Source organism: Petromyzon marinus, chromosome 10 (assembly GCF_048934315.1).
Source record: "Petromyzon marinus isolate PM22_M1 ecotype Great Lakes invasive population chromosome 10, UKy_Petmar_22M1.pri1.0, whole genome shotgun sequence".
Taxonomy (NCBI): Eukaryota; Metazoa; Chordata; class Hyperoartia; order Petromyzontiformes; family Petromyzontidae; genus Petromyzon; species Petromyzon marinus.
The window spans coordinates 4,577,689-4,592,401 of record NC_133676.1 but is presented as its reverse complement, the minus strand read 5'-3'; the positions used below and the strand labels follow the sequence as shown (position 1 = coordinate 4,592,401).

The window sequence follows — 14,713 nt, the reverse complement described above, 5'->3', positions numbered from 1 at the left end:
TAATGCAACTGTGCATCCCAGAAGCGCTGCCCCGTTCCGGTCGGCTTATCCTCACGCCGGCATTCATAAGCCGTAGGAGTGCCTCCCTTTATATAATGCCGACCTAGAGGTCCCGGTGGGCTTTCTGGCCAAGTGTTCGTTAGCGAGATAGCGGCCAAAAAATGATGAAGCCAAGCACAATCAATGCAACTGTGCCATCGTAAATAAAATAAAAATCGGAGATAACGTGTTACAACGTGTCCACCGCACCCTTACCCCCATTCACCTCTGCACCCCCCCCCCCACCTTCACAGCCGATGCAAATGCAGATGACATAAAAGAATGTGCCTTGTGTTTGGCAGGAAATTTCCGCTTTTGGAACAAATAAGTAACTTAGACCACAGACGTGCACTGGACACAATTCAAAGGAAGCGTAAGCTGTCATGTGCAAAGTGCGTCACGTGCCATGCCAGAGGAACATTGCAATAAAGTAATAAATCGAGCTTTGAGGTAATGAATGGGCGTTAAGAGCTGTACTCGTTGTCCATAACCAGACATTTAAAAGGACACTACTTCTGCCCTAGCTGCCAGCGAAAACAACCTTTGCCGGTAGCATTGGGTCCGCAGTTCATGGTATGAGCCCACAGTTATGGGGATATTGTGTCCAAAAACTCCCAAAAGTGAGTGTCTCTGCATAATGCGGCTGGCATCATGTCACGATATGAAGTAATGCCCATGCGGAACTATCGCAGAGAGTGGTTAATCTTTACGAGACACAACGCAATAACGTGGATCTATATAACTTATAAACGTGACAACATCTGAAGGTGCTGTATGGAAAACAGAATAGGCATTTATGTTATAGAGGCAGCCATTCATAGGCGGATGAAAAAAAAAGGTCTAGATCCTTGAAAAACTTGGACCAGGAAGTTGACAGCACGGGTGGCTGGGGGAAAGAAGTTCCAGATGATGGGTGCAGCGGAAGAGAATGAGTGGACCCTCCGCCCCACTGAGATAAGGTTGAATGGGGGCTTCAACAAAAAGCTTTGGTTACTGGAGTGAAGAGTGAGCGGACAGAAGTAGAGAGAGATAAGAGGGAGAAGAGGGATGCAGGGGGCGAGTCCATAACATCACTCCGAGGTCCCTTCAAGTGTCTCCATTCCTCACCTTGCCACACCGGAGCCGATCCATCCTGACCTCGCACAGCTTCTTGACAAACTGCAGGCTGTTCATCTGCCCCTTCACCGTCACATCTGACACAAAGACAAAGATCCCCCATATAGCCTATTAACAGACTGTTGAGGCAAGTGCTGAGCGCCTATGAAGGCCGGCACGGCGCACGAGGGGGTGGGTGGCCAGCACCACACCCAACCGCCTTTGTACCCCCAGTGCCAATGTTTACACATCGCACCACGTATTCATTTGAGGCCGAGTATACTAGGGGAGGCCCAGGACCAGTTCAGATAATCTTCACTGGTGTTGGCCGTGAGCAGGAATCGAACTCGGGTCGCCGGGTTCACGGCGCAGCACGCTAGCCGCTGCACTACCGCTTCCAACATCTGACACACGTACACCCAGCATCGCACCTCCACTCACTTCACGCACTCCTCCACCTTCACCCCTATGCACTGTCTAACTGTATGTTTATTTACTGCAGGGAATTTAATCTGCATGCAACGATTCGTCGATCCAATTAGAGCTGACCCCTTGCCGCTCACGATACTCGAGGACAGGGATTTGGCATTTATCGGGCGCTTTGATTCTACGGCATCTGAAAGCCCCTTTGCCGAAACGCAAACCAAAAAAATGCACTCGCACCAAGATCAAAAACGAAAAAACTACGTAAGAAAAATGTATCTGAGAACCGGTTATGGATTTATACAAATTATGATTGTTTTTTTTCTACTACATTTAAGCTAATGAAAATGGACGCACAATCCAGAGCAAATAACAAACGATACAAGTCAGATGGTGAAAACCAAAATAAAACTATTGACTCTTCAACTGATTTGAGACCTCAAACTGTTTTGCATCGTTGGCTACGCACGGTGCAAAAGAAGTTCAACATACACACATACATACACGCAACTGTGACAATTCATCAGTTTACCGGTCAGATGTCGGGGTGCTGAGTGAAATGTTACATGCCTTGCCTTTGAACTTCCTGCTTCTCATTTATGTAAACAAAGTGGGGGGAAAAAAAGCACTGCACGGTAGGGCGCCTGCTGCTGCTCCTGCTGCTGCCGTGTGGAGGTGTCAGCTGCCGTGGACGCACGCGCACAGGGCAACGGCAGAAATTAACCCTCCGCTGTCGCTGCTGACGCCACCACTGCCACCGCTGCCACCGCTGCCACTGCTGTCGGCGTGACCCAGTTTCCCGAAAACATCAACGGTGAGCACGCTTACCGTTTTGCTCAAAATATCATGTGCCTATTGTTCTGTAAGATATGGGGGGGGGGGGAATTTATATATTGCACTTGCAGCTTGCAAGCAATTGGAATACTTAAGATATACAGGTTAAAAAAATGTATTTAATTACAAACTGGTAGGCGTAACATACTATTATGCCTTTTACAAAGCCCCACAATATGCACAAATAGTACGGACGAAGGAGCACTGGTAAAGTGGTTTGCACACTGCGCTATGAACCCAATCACCCGAGTTCGATTCCTCCTCTTGGACCAGCCCCCATCACTGCGTGGTGAAGTCGTCAAGCAGCCCCCTACTACAAACACGGCATGCGGAAGCTTTGATCCAGCTGCGGATTGACACGGGGGTTGTAATACATTTTTTCTGATATTGACAGATAGGCGGTGGCTTGCACCGAACAACTGAAGCTTGCGCTTTCCATACCTCAAACACTCCGACCGCCGTGCACGCAAGCGCGTGCACGCGGCAGACATAACACACAGGGCAACGCGGTGTCCATTCCACGCGAGCACTCCGTGCCATTTTCCAAGCTCGCTGCGGGAAGCACGGGGTGCACCGCTGACCAAAAAGGTGCCGTCGTACGATTGTCAGGACACATGATCGCACAAACCAGAACCGGGGCCCTCACCGTCAGGCCGGACTCCCCTCCCCGCTGCCCCAGCTTGCCATTGTAGTGGCGACAGTCACGCCACTTTTTTAATGAACGCTTCATAAATCATTTAAGGCACTGTACAGACCTTTAGAGCACGTGGCACGTGCTGATGAATATTTCATACGGGATTAGAGTTCCGTTTCTGATGGGCTCTTGGTCAAATAGTTTTACAAGACGCACCGAGTGGCAACAGGTTTCCATAAGCGGCATGCCGACCGCGCACATTTTGTAAATATGCCTGACGTGTACATCACGCATTTCATAAACGTGCACTGATAACCAGTGGTGCAATGAATACAATCGTCCTCGATTTTGCTTCCCTCGCCCTCCTTGCGATTCGTTGACTTGTCGTGATTCAGGGTCTCAGTTTGATTCTGGAATCGATTCGTTTCATGAACGTTGTGATCAACTTAGTGGCATCTTCGTTGCTGGAGGGGGGGGGGGGGTCATGTGAACCCATTAAATACAACGTACAATATGCTATTCTTACACACAAATACAAACAGTGACTGTTGTAAACGTTGATTTCTAACAACGCGTATCGCGAGCCTAAGAATCAATGTTAATCGATTAATCAATGCATGATTGTATCTCTTGTAATAATAATTACACCTCGTTTTCTTTGGATTACTTTGAACGTGAAGAACGATTTGTTCAGATGTTATCATTCTTATAAATAAACAGTCGTTTAAAAATAATTTATTAAAGCAGTGGCCGATTCATCATCTCTATTTTTCACAGTTACGACGGAGTCATTTAGATGCCAGTGTTGCAAGCAACTGTTTACGAGGGAGTGCAATGGGTGTTGCATGCAACTCTCTATGAGGACCTAACATGGGTGTTGCATGCAACTCTCTACAAGGACATAACACGGGTGTTGCATGCAACTCTCTATGATATTACACGGGTGTTGCATGCAACCCTCTGCGAGGACGTTACACCTTAGCGTCCCCCCCTGCGTTTTACAAATACATTTACGCAATTATGAATTTGGTTGAATTACCCTTGAAATCCTACATTCTCAGCTCCTTACTGTGACAAAAGGAAATGAAGATAAGCATTTCCAATTATCCGCGGCCTCACGTTCTAATGATGTGAGGCACGACCAGTTGGGGACGAGTGACGGGATAAAATTAGGTCTTCAAAAACAAAACCCAGAGGCGTCACCATGAATAATTGCGACTCTGTTCTGCCACTGCTACATACCCCTGTGGCCTATTTAAAAAAAAAAAATTTGCCCTTCCAAATATACCTTCTTTAACAATTTTCTGCTGATCTAAAGCCACTTTAGATTCTATGCTGCTTAGAAAAAAAAAAAACCTTAATGAGCTTGAATTTGCCGGCGCGGCATGTTTGCGCTCTAGGCTGCTACGCGTCCTTGATGACAGTTGTCTCGGGACTGGCGAGACGACGAGGTTGGTGATCGCACACGATGGCAGAGGAAAATTTAACACCCCCCCCCCCCAACACTGGCAACACACCAGAGGAGGGCAATTAGAATCGCACGCAACAACAAAAAAACTGCTCCATTGGCTAAAAACATAACCAATTCTAATACGGTGGCTATTTTTAAGTTTCCCCCCCCCCAATTTCTTACCGGCAGAGGCTACTAGTGATGGTGCCTGAAAGTGTGTACAAACTACCGTAATTGTACGCATTTGCAACTCCGCGTCGGGCGTGCATTCGCCGGGGCGACTGGAGCGGGGAGGGCCGCCCGAGACACGCAGGAAGGATTCGGTGAATGTCAACGTCCGACGAATTGTCGTGCGTGGCCCAGAATAGCGCACGTCCTCGCGCATCACGCAGTGGTGTCGCTACTGGGACTGTACGTAAAGGGGGTGCCACAGTGCAACTCTCAAAGGAATTTGCACAAATGCAAGGCCCCATCAATAATGCCGCGTCATAACCAAGAGACGGAGCAGCAGCACAGCAGCCTTGTTTTTCAGGCAACAGCCCTTTATCAGACAGAGGCTGAATTACAGATACAGATAATTAATTACAGATAAAAGATAATGACTCTTCTGCTCTATCCGCCTTCTCTTTTCTCTGAAGGCCTATGACCAAAAATGTTACCTTATTATATTTTTTGATGACATAAGTCAGTGTAAATGTTAAACTAGCGAACTTTTCTTGTTTGTCCTTACACACCACTGCCAAACCAGGCCCTTGTATTTTTTAAATCTTATAATTATGGCCCTTGCTTTGATCATCAAAAGACCATGAAGAATCCACTGCTGGCTAAAAATAAAACACCACCTCCCTGGGCCTTCTCTCACAGTCCTGCGATGCAACAATCCATCTAGCACCAGAGCACGAGCAGATTTCATCTCTGGGGTGGACGTCCTCTTGTGCGTGTTCGCTCCTTTGGCTGCCACTTTGGCTGCCACTCGATCATCAGTCTCGACCACCGTCTATCATACCTTCGAGTGATGCGTCCTGCTCAAAGCCCACTCACTTTCTAACCCTTTCCTCCATTCCGATGACACACTTATACGTCATCAGTTTTTCTTCCAATTCCATTCCGATGACGTACGCGAATATGTACGTTATTGGAACGGAATAAAATAACTTTATCGGGACGTAATCAGGTCGGAAGATGTACTGAGGCTCCCACAAGGCCTTGCGGGAGGGCGTGTGGCACTATTTGGCGTCAGCTATCATAGAGTGCGGTCGTGTCACTACAGTTCTCTGCGGTGAGTATAATGTCTTTAAAAACAACGGCGCTATGTCTTTCTGAATAAAATTAATGCTGAACTACTTACACATTCCGAGATCTCGCGGTGAGCTGGACCCACCCTGCAACTTGCAAATGTCTCAGGACGGGAAAGGGTGAACTGTCAAAAGTACCAACTTGGGTTACGTTCTCTCATCCATGGGTTCCTCGTCCCCATCTCTCAATGTACTTACAAGCGTGCATCCTCTCCCGGTGTGGACACTCCCACCACTTGCAAGACATCCGGCTAGCGTGAAAGAGCCCTCCCTCGAGTGGATGCCCTTCTGCCAGCTGCTGCAGCATGAGCGACCAATTGCAGGGATCCACTTTCCCCTTCACCCACTCTCCAAGCTGCTTTAGCTCACTTTTCAACTTTTGTTTGGGGTTTATATATATAGAAAAAAACAGGTCTATTTGTGTATTTATTATTCTTATTTGTACTATTAATTTTTTTCGACGAATCACAGTGGGTGGGGGGGGGGGGGTGGGGGCAAATGTGAGGCGCCGGCGATCGTTAGCGAGGGATGACGCTCGGTGCTCACCATCCCCGATGGTGTCCTGGGAGCGCAGGCGCTGCAGCTCTTCGGACGCCTTCTCCCTCACGGCCTCGAGCTCGTCCAGCAGCTCGCTGCCCTTGAGCACCGTGAGGAACGCCTCGCACGTGCACGGACTGTCTCCCAGCTACACGCGCGCACACACACGTGCGCGTATGTGCCCGCACGCACACAATCAGAGTCTTTATTTATCCTGGAGAAATCCGATGAGCTGTGAAACTTTTTTTTCTTCACAAATGTCCAGTAGGGGCGCATCAGAAGGTTACAACAACAAAAACAAAAACCAACAGGAGTGCAAAGCATAGGAAAGGAAAGAGGTAAAAAAATAAATATGTAAAGTAGATCACATATATAAGTTAAAATTCCATAAGTATTATAGATTTGAAGTTTTCGTGACTGCAAGGATCCATACTCTTGGTTCTTTCTGTAAAGTCACGTAGGTAAAGAAAAAAAGAGATTAAAAATAAATTAATTAAATCACGACGTTTCGATTGCAACACAAGCAATCAACATCAGGTGTGACAACCACAGCAAGACATTTTACTGAAGTGGGAGAGAAGCCGGAGTCAAGGGGTTTATACTGGGCATGGTGGGGGGGAAAGTGGGCGGGGCTGTAGGTATGCAGGGGGGGGGGATAGAGCTACGCATCCACAACGATTGCCGTCAAAACGGATGGTGGCACTCACAACAAAATAGCCACACTGCTGAACGCTAAGGTAAGTAATTAACTCGGTAAAATACACTAGTATCCGGTAAATAAGATGGAACAACTATGAACTATAAATTTTACTTGGTTAATAACATCTTTCCAATGATTGCTCAATTTGTATCCGTCCTCTCGGCTGAAGTTATGTCTATGTTTGTATATCTGGATGGCTTCATGAACAAATCTTTGATGGTAGCCAGACGGCTTGCAGATCACTTTGGTCTCGGAGAAAACAATATCACGAGAGCCCACAGCGTTGTAGCAGTGATCCATAAGTATACCAATTCTCACGCTTGGGCAAGGCAGCAAAACAACGGCAAGAACAGTCCCAGACCACACCAAGACAGCACGCAGTCCCTCAATAATATGTACACGAGTACGTGGTACAATAACAAAGATCCCCCGTATAGCCTTAACAGGCTGTTGGGGCCAGTGCTGTTAGCGAGCACCTCTGAAGGCCGGCACGACACATGACGGCGGTGGTCAACGTTGCCGTGCTACCTTAAGCCCGTGCCTGCTGGGGGTGACGAAGTGTCTGCAGCGCCGTGCCTCTGTGACAGTGGCGGCCGAGTGCGTCAGAGCCGCACTCGGCTTCCACTCCCCTTCCGCCATCGCAAGAAGGAGGCGGCTGTCTCGGCTAGCAGCTGAGAATCACTGCCACCGTTGCCCCTTGTGACGCAGGCTAGAGCGTGCAGTCGTTCATTCGAGCTGTGTCGTTAGCCCCGCGCAAGCCATCTGTCACGATCTACTTCTGGAAACAAAAGTGTTTTTATATGTATAAAAGAAATTCCCTCCACCCACTGTTGCTTTCCCGTGCTCGTCTCACAAAGGAAGTGGACACGGAGGATTCCAAGTCTTCCCCCCCCCCAACCCCCTTTTTTCGTAAAAAATTACAAAGGTTGAAATTTTCACAATAATCATTTAAAATCAAGTGCTGGATGAAGGCCTCCCTACACCCAATCGGTAACGGAGGTTGTTTGACAATACTTCACCACGCTCGTCAGTGCAGATAAATGAAAGCAGAGGGTCAGGTTAAGATATCATTCACCACAGATGTTAGTCGTGACCAGAAATTACACCCACTCGGGACGCCAGGTTCGTACCACAGTGCACAAACCACCGCACTGCCTCTCTCCACGGGTCACAGTAAGAGCACAGCACACGCAACGCCAGAGGTTAGGATGCTTCAGCTATGCGGCGGCATGTTAGAACAAATTTAATTTTCTACGCAGCAGGGAGGGCATTTAAAAGTCAATTATGCCTGGGCTGCATTCACCAGCGAAAGCTCATTTGTTTATACAGCCGGAGCGCGTGGAGAGAAGGTCGATTCGCGGCCCCTGGAAGCACAGCCGTGCAAACCTTTCCACCGGGATTCTGGCTGCACATCAACAACATGAGTTTCCACGCGGTACAAATGCACCGAATCACCATTACGCATTATCACCGTACGGCTCTCGCAAGCCAAACAAAGACCTTGCCCGGCGATATCGATATCCGATAACGAGCGAGCATGCGCCCAGCCAAGGAGTGCCACGCACTCCATCCGTTGGAAGGCATCGGCCACGCTCGATACAATTTCACAAACATTAATCTCGATGACGTAGACGCACGCGTGACCTAATTTCCGGCTCAGCAATCCGGCAAACATTTCTGCACCCGGCACACCACGTCGAGTGTATCTCACTGCCACAGCTGTGGGCAGTAGCCACATTCCACGGCACAGTCTATCAGCTACCCACAAAAATATTCAGTGAGGAATTACGTCCTCGGTGTGCGTGTCCGCCTACACGATCAGTGCCATGAGCGCAAGCGATCAAACGCACGCAGCGACACGCTCTTGAGAGACCCACTCTTTCCCCATCATCAACCCCGCACAGAAATGTTACAGCGGCTGACACGGCAAAGTTAACCATTGATTTTCTTTTGTGCCAGATTTTCCTTGAAGTGAGCTCACTACGAGACAAGTAGCACTTAAGACGTGTTGCACATTAAAACCCCCACACTTTAAACAGCGGGTCAGACTGATTGCCTTTGTCCGTCTCTCACAAGATATCACTGTGGGCTTCAATTCCAACCTGGCAAGGACAGGTTGTCCACCACATAACTCAGCCTTGAGCCAGCTCCCCATGCACCAACTCAGTTCCACACAGAACATCTGTTTCAAGCGTTAACAAGAGCCTTGTCACGACCACAAGAATTCAGACAGGTTCAACGCACCACTGCAAGTGTCTTATCGAACATTTCTGGCCGGATTACACATGCACTTCACAGCCGAGAGATTAAAGTAGCGGCGGTGCATCGTGGGAAACTTACCATCCACGTGACGTACTGGTTAATGTAGTCAGGGTCGCTGAGGGTATCCACCGTCGGTAACAGGATCCCCATCACGAAGATTTCCTTTCAACACACACAGAAAAATAACCATAAGACACACATCACATGACCATGATATAATAAAAAAAATATCTTACTGCATCTATGAAATTACGCAGAAAGTGCTGGAGTGCAAAATACCTCTGCTCTGAAAACAGGCCCTGCAGTCAATGGGCAGGTGTTTCTAACTTCATCCCTTACCCCAACCATGGCCATCATCTTGTCTCCATTCATGGTCATATCAGAGCTATTAACTTGCGGCCCCGTGGGCTCGAAGACCGATTCTGATTGGTGGCAGCAGTGTAAGTCAACGCAGTAGGGTTTTTTGGTAATTAAACTCCTCCACATTCATCATTACCGCTGCCTCATAACGGATTAATGTTTTGCACGTTGATATTTTGGTCAACGGCCCTTCTTCAAAGAGACAGGACGGCGAGATTGAATGAATAATTTGAGGTGGCACTTTGGAACTGTGGTGCCCTGAGCAAACTGAACAATTATAAGCAATGTGACAAATTAACAGTTTTATCGGGGCACCACACTACTACAAAGCCAGTCAAACCTCTGTGCTCACTTTCTCTCTGCTCTGAAACAGAACCATTGCCCAAGACGTCACATAATTCTCTTGTAAGGCAGTGTTAATGACGGTTCTCGTGATGTTTTTATCTATTAATGCGCCTGCGCAGCAGAAGACATTGAATGCATCCCTTCACTTGTTTGTTCTCCGTGCGTTTCACAATGGTGCCCACACCTACCCTGAGTACACAACGCACGCTTCGGCTCTGGAAGTCGTTGCTGGGCAGCAGCAAGAAGAGCAACACTTCACTGAGGTCCCGCAAGAACTCTAGGGGCAAGAACGATGAAAACCGCATTCAACGGCCCGTCCATACCGACAGGATCGGCGACCAATTTCGTCGACGACACCACACACCACCGCATCACTTCCTTCTGCTACATCCCACGTCGCCAATCGGCATACGATAGTCCAACATCTACTTTTTCAGTACCATTGGGACTTTCCCTTTTTTATGCAATGATGCGTCTTTTCAATGACCTTTCTCACAGTCCCATTGCCCCCAAGTAGCTCAGGGTCTTCTCATTGTTATGCAACGGATAGGCGTCCTTCAAGGAACGTTCTTACAGGTGTATCGCCATCATTTGATTTTAGGTCCTCTGCTTGTTTGCCGATCTCTTGGTAAATTGCCCTCCTCTTCCGATTTCATTCACGATAAAGTACCGCTACATCTTCTTACAATGTTGTACAGTGAGGGAAAAAAAGTATTTGATCCCCTGCTGATTTTGTACATTTGCCCACTAACAAAGAAATGATCAGTCTATAATTTTAATGGTAGGTTTATTGGAACAGTGAGAGACAGAATAACAACAACAAAATCCAGAAAAACGCATGTCAAAAATATTATAAATTGATTTGCATTTTAATGAGGGAAATAAGTATTTGACCGCCTCTCAATCAGAAAGATTTCTGGCTCCCAGGTGGCTTTTATGCAGGTAACGAGCTGAGATTAGGAGCACACTCTTAAAGGGAGTGCTCCTAATCTCAGCTTGTTACCTGTATAAAAGACACCTGTCCACAGAAGCAATCAATCAATCAGATTCCAAACTCTCCACCATGGCCAAGACCAAAGAGCTCTCCAAGGATGTCAGGGACAAGATTGTAGACCTACACAAGGCTGGAATGGGCTACAAGACCATTGCCAAGCAGCTTGGTGAAAAGGTGACAATAGTTCGTGCGATTATTCGCAAATGGAAGAAACACAAAAGAACTGTCAATCTCCCTCGGCCTGGGGCTCCATGCAAGATCTCACCTCGTGGAGTTGCAATGATCATGAGAACGGTGAGGAATCAACCCAGAACTACACGGGAGAATCTTGTCAATGATCTCAAGGCAGCTGGGACCATAGTCACCAAGAAAACAATTGGTAACATACTATGCCGTGAAGGACTGAAATCCTGCAGCGCCCACAAGGTCCCCCTGCTCATGAAAGCACATATACATGCCCGTCTGAAGTTTGCCAATGAACATCTGAATGATTCAGAGGACAACTGGGTGAAAGTGTTGTGGTCAGATGAGACCAAAATGAAGCTCTTTGGCATCAACTCAACTCGCCGTGTTTGGAGGAGGAGGAATGCTGCCTATGACCCCAAGAACACCATCCCCACCATCAAACATGGAGGTGGAAACATTATGCTTTGGGGGTGTTTTTCTGCTAAGGGGACAGGACAACTTCACCGCATCAAAGGGACGATGGACGGGGCCATGTACCGTCAAATATTGGGTGAGAACTTCCTTCCATCAGCCAGGGCATTGAAAATTGGTCGTGGATGGGTATTCCAGCATGACAATGACCCAAAACACACGGCCAAGGCAACAAAGGAGTGGCTCAAGAAGAAGCACATTGAGGTCCTGGAGTGGCCTAGCCAGTCTCTAGACCTTAATCCCATAGAAAATCTGTGGAGGGAGCTAAAGATTTGAGTTGCCAAACGTCAGCCTCGAAACCTTAATGACTTGGAGAAGATCTGCAAAGAGGAGTGGGACAAAATCCCTCCTGAGATGTGTGCAAACCTGGTGGCAAACTACAAGAAACGTCTGACATCTGTGATTGCCAACAAGGGTTGTGCCACCAAGTACTAAGTCATGTTTTGCAGAGGGGTCAAATACTTATTTCCCTCATTAAAATGCAAATCAATTTATAACATTTTTGACATGCGTTTTTCTGGATTTTTTTGTTGTTATTCTGTCTCTCACTGTTCAAATAAACCTACCATTAAAATTATAGACTGATCATTTCTTTGTCAGTGGGCAAACGTACAAAATCAGCAGGGGATCAAATACTCTTTGGTTCTATTCGGTAAAGTCACGTAGGTAAAAAATAAAACAACAAAAATCACGACGTTTCGGCCACAACACAAGCGGCCTTCATCAGGTGAAGGGATCAGGCTGTCTCGAGGACAGCGCTGGACTGAAACACAGCCACGCTCAGACCGCGGACCTTTAAGCTGTTTGCGAGGAAACAAGGTGCCTTGACAAAGGAATTACCATTAAAAAAATTGCATTTGATTGGCCGACTTAGCATAGAGGTGGTGTACGTGCGGGTGGACTTGCCGTTTGGCGCGGGGGGGGGGAGGGGGAGTTTACCTATTGATGGTGTGAAAAGGGAATTTTTTAAGAGCTGCGAAAGTTTGGGGTACCACTATTTTAAAAATATACTGTACCATTGAAAATTAGTTTAATGTTTAGTTCGATTTAGAACATCTTTTTCCCTCACTGTAAGTTGCTTATCTTATCCTTCCACAAAAGTGATAGCACCATCTGCATGTATTCAAAGGCCAGAAGTGTTTTTCGAGTTGCCTTGTCAAAGGCCTGCTCTCTGACGCTGTTGTCTCCGAACATCAAACCCCTATGATTGTCATTAGAAATGGATAAAATGAAGATTGGGACCAATTTGGAAGTGGTTGCTAAAGCAGCTCAGGTCTAGGGTGGTAAAACCAACTTTGGTAGTCGTACAACTACTAGCCAGTGGCACCAACAACACTCGTCTAAAACAAAACCCTTCAGCCACAAGCATGGCCTTCTGGGGAGCGCACAATCTCAGCAGCATTGCCTCAGGACAAGCAAACTCTGGACTGGTTTCAACTTCAAGTGGCATCATCAGCACAATCAGACACGCTTGAATGAATGCTGGTGAACTGCTGACCATAGAGGTAAGGACCCCTCTTAAACAGCTCATTTCCAATTGCTTCGAGGTGTGGTCAGCACCAGCGATTCGACAATGCCTTTTCAAGTTCCCAAGCAAGATGCTATGTGTTCCCAGTATCCATGTATTTACTCAGCCACCACTGCCCTTTCTATAGGACAGCACCTGTCAGGTGGGAATGCCAGATTACAATGAGGCCTAGCGAACAGAAGATAATCACGGGCGGCAGAGAGCCACACAAGGGCAGGGACACAATTGACACTATGCATTCTGTCCAGGAAAACCCAATGATTTCATTGAAAACGTTAAGATTTTAAAACAAATGCAGGTTGCTATAGTACAGAAAATAATTATTTTTATCTCTCTTACAAAAATGGATTTCAGTTTTTAAAATTGCAGAAATTAATCATGTACATTTTAAACCCTGCAGTCGTAACATTCTGTTCGCTATAAATTATAATACACAGCTATCATCGACAGCATGCGCTCTTCCTGTCAAAAGGCCCAAGAGCGATGGAAAAATTACAACCAACGTTAACAGCTGATGCAGCGGCGTAGCTATCGAGTGTGTGCAGGGCGGTGCAAGTGCTCCGGGGCCCGTGACTCGGAGGGGGCCAGGATGCAGGCGACGGAGAGGTGGGGACATCAGACAGGCCGAGTGGCCTCGGCGCATTGCTCGCACGAGGTTCCCACGCCATCACCGCGACGCCGACTGAAGCGGTGGTACCTCTCTCTTCTTGCTCCGACGTGCAAACCAAGTCCCGGCAAATTTCCTTTTCCATCTCCACCTCGGCGTTGAAGAACGCCTCCACGATCTCATCCGCATCTGTCGCGCATCGAAGAACAGAGAGAGGGGCTCGTGTGTACGAGGGCACCGTGCGGCATCTTTTGACCCTCCAGGATTTGAACCCAGGGTTTGAACACTGTATGTTATTTGAACCCCCAGAGAACAACCGCTATCAAAGCAATACGACTCCTTCCCAGAACACGAGACAGTGTTATCATTAGGGTGTGTGCCGAAGGTTTCTTACGACCATTTTCAAATTTTATTTTGTCTATATTAGGGTACAGGATAAAAAGTCACGCACAACGTAAGTACAGCTCTGAGAAAAGAAAAATGACCCAAACCCACTGGGGTGGGAGGGAAAGTGTTTCGAATCGTCGAACAAAGACGGTCACTGCATCGCGCGCTTTCATATGAGCTTCTGCGGCCATCTGGAACGCTCTTCATTCCAATATTAGGAAGCCACTGGAGCTACGCACTTTTAAACCAACATTAAAAACAAATTGATTTCGAACTGCTTTTTGTAATTAGTTTGTGTATGTACGTACATGCATACAAATTATACCTAATATTACATTTTTTCGGGTTCGTAATTCAATAGCGCTCAAGCGAGCCGCGCCTTGGTCTGGAGAGAGCGGCCCTCACCGTCGCTTTGCTGAGCCTCGGCCACATCGTGCTCGTTAACCTTGCGCAGGGCCTTGCGGTAAGCCCGCAGGTGCGATGCAAAGTCGTCCACGAGCCGCGTCGTCAGGTACGGCTGCCACTCCACGTCCTTACACCTGCGGTGGCGCACGCACACAAGTATT

The 14,713-nt window shown here is 47.5% G+C and overlaps 1 protein-coding gene across 1 annotated transcript in view; it reads right to left on the bottom strand.

The window, feature by feature from the left end:
• The window catches only part of SNX13 (sorting nexin 13), a 55,547-nt gene that overhangs the window by 22,504 nt on the left and 18,330 nt on the right, over window positions 1-14,713 (bottom strand). The window contains exons 6-11 of the mRNA XM_076066070.1: window positions 14,553-14,686; window positions 13,851-13,949; window positions 10,163-10,251; window positions 9,348-9,431; window positions 6,317-6,455; window positions 1,147-1,232 (exon numbers count right to left, since the gene is read on the bottom strand). Coding sequence (XP_075922185.1) covers window positions 1,147-1,232; window positions 6,317-6,455; window positions 9,348-9,431; window positions 10,163-10,251; window positions 13,851-13,949; window positions 14,553-14,686 — 631 coding nt within the window. The remainder of the gene's footprint in view (window positions 1-1,146; window positions 1,233-6,316; window positions 6,456-9,347; window positions 9,432-10,162; window positions 10,252-13,850; window positions 13,950-14,552; window positions 14,687-14,713) is intronic.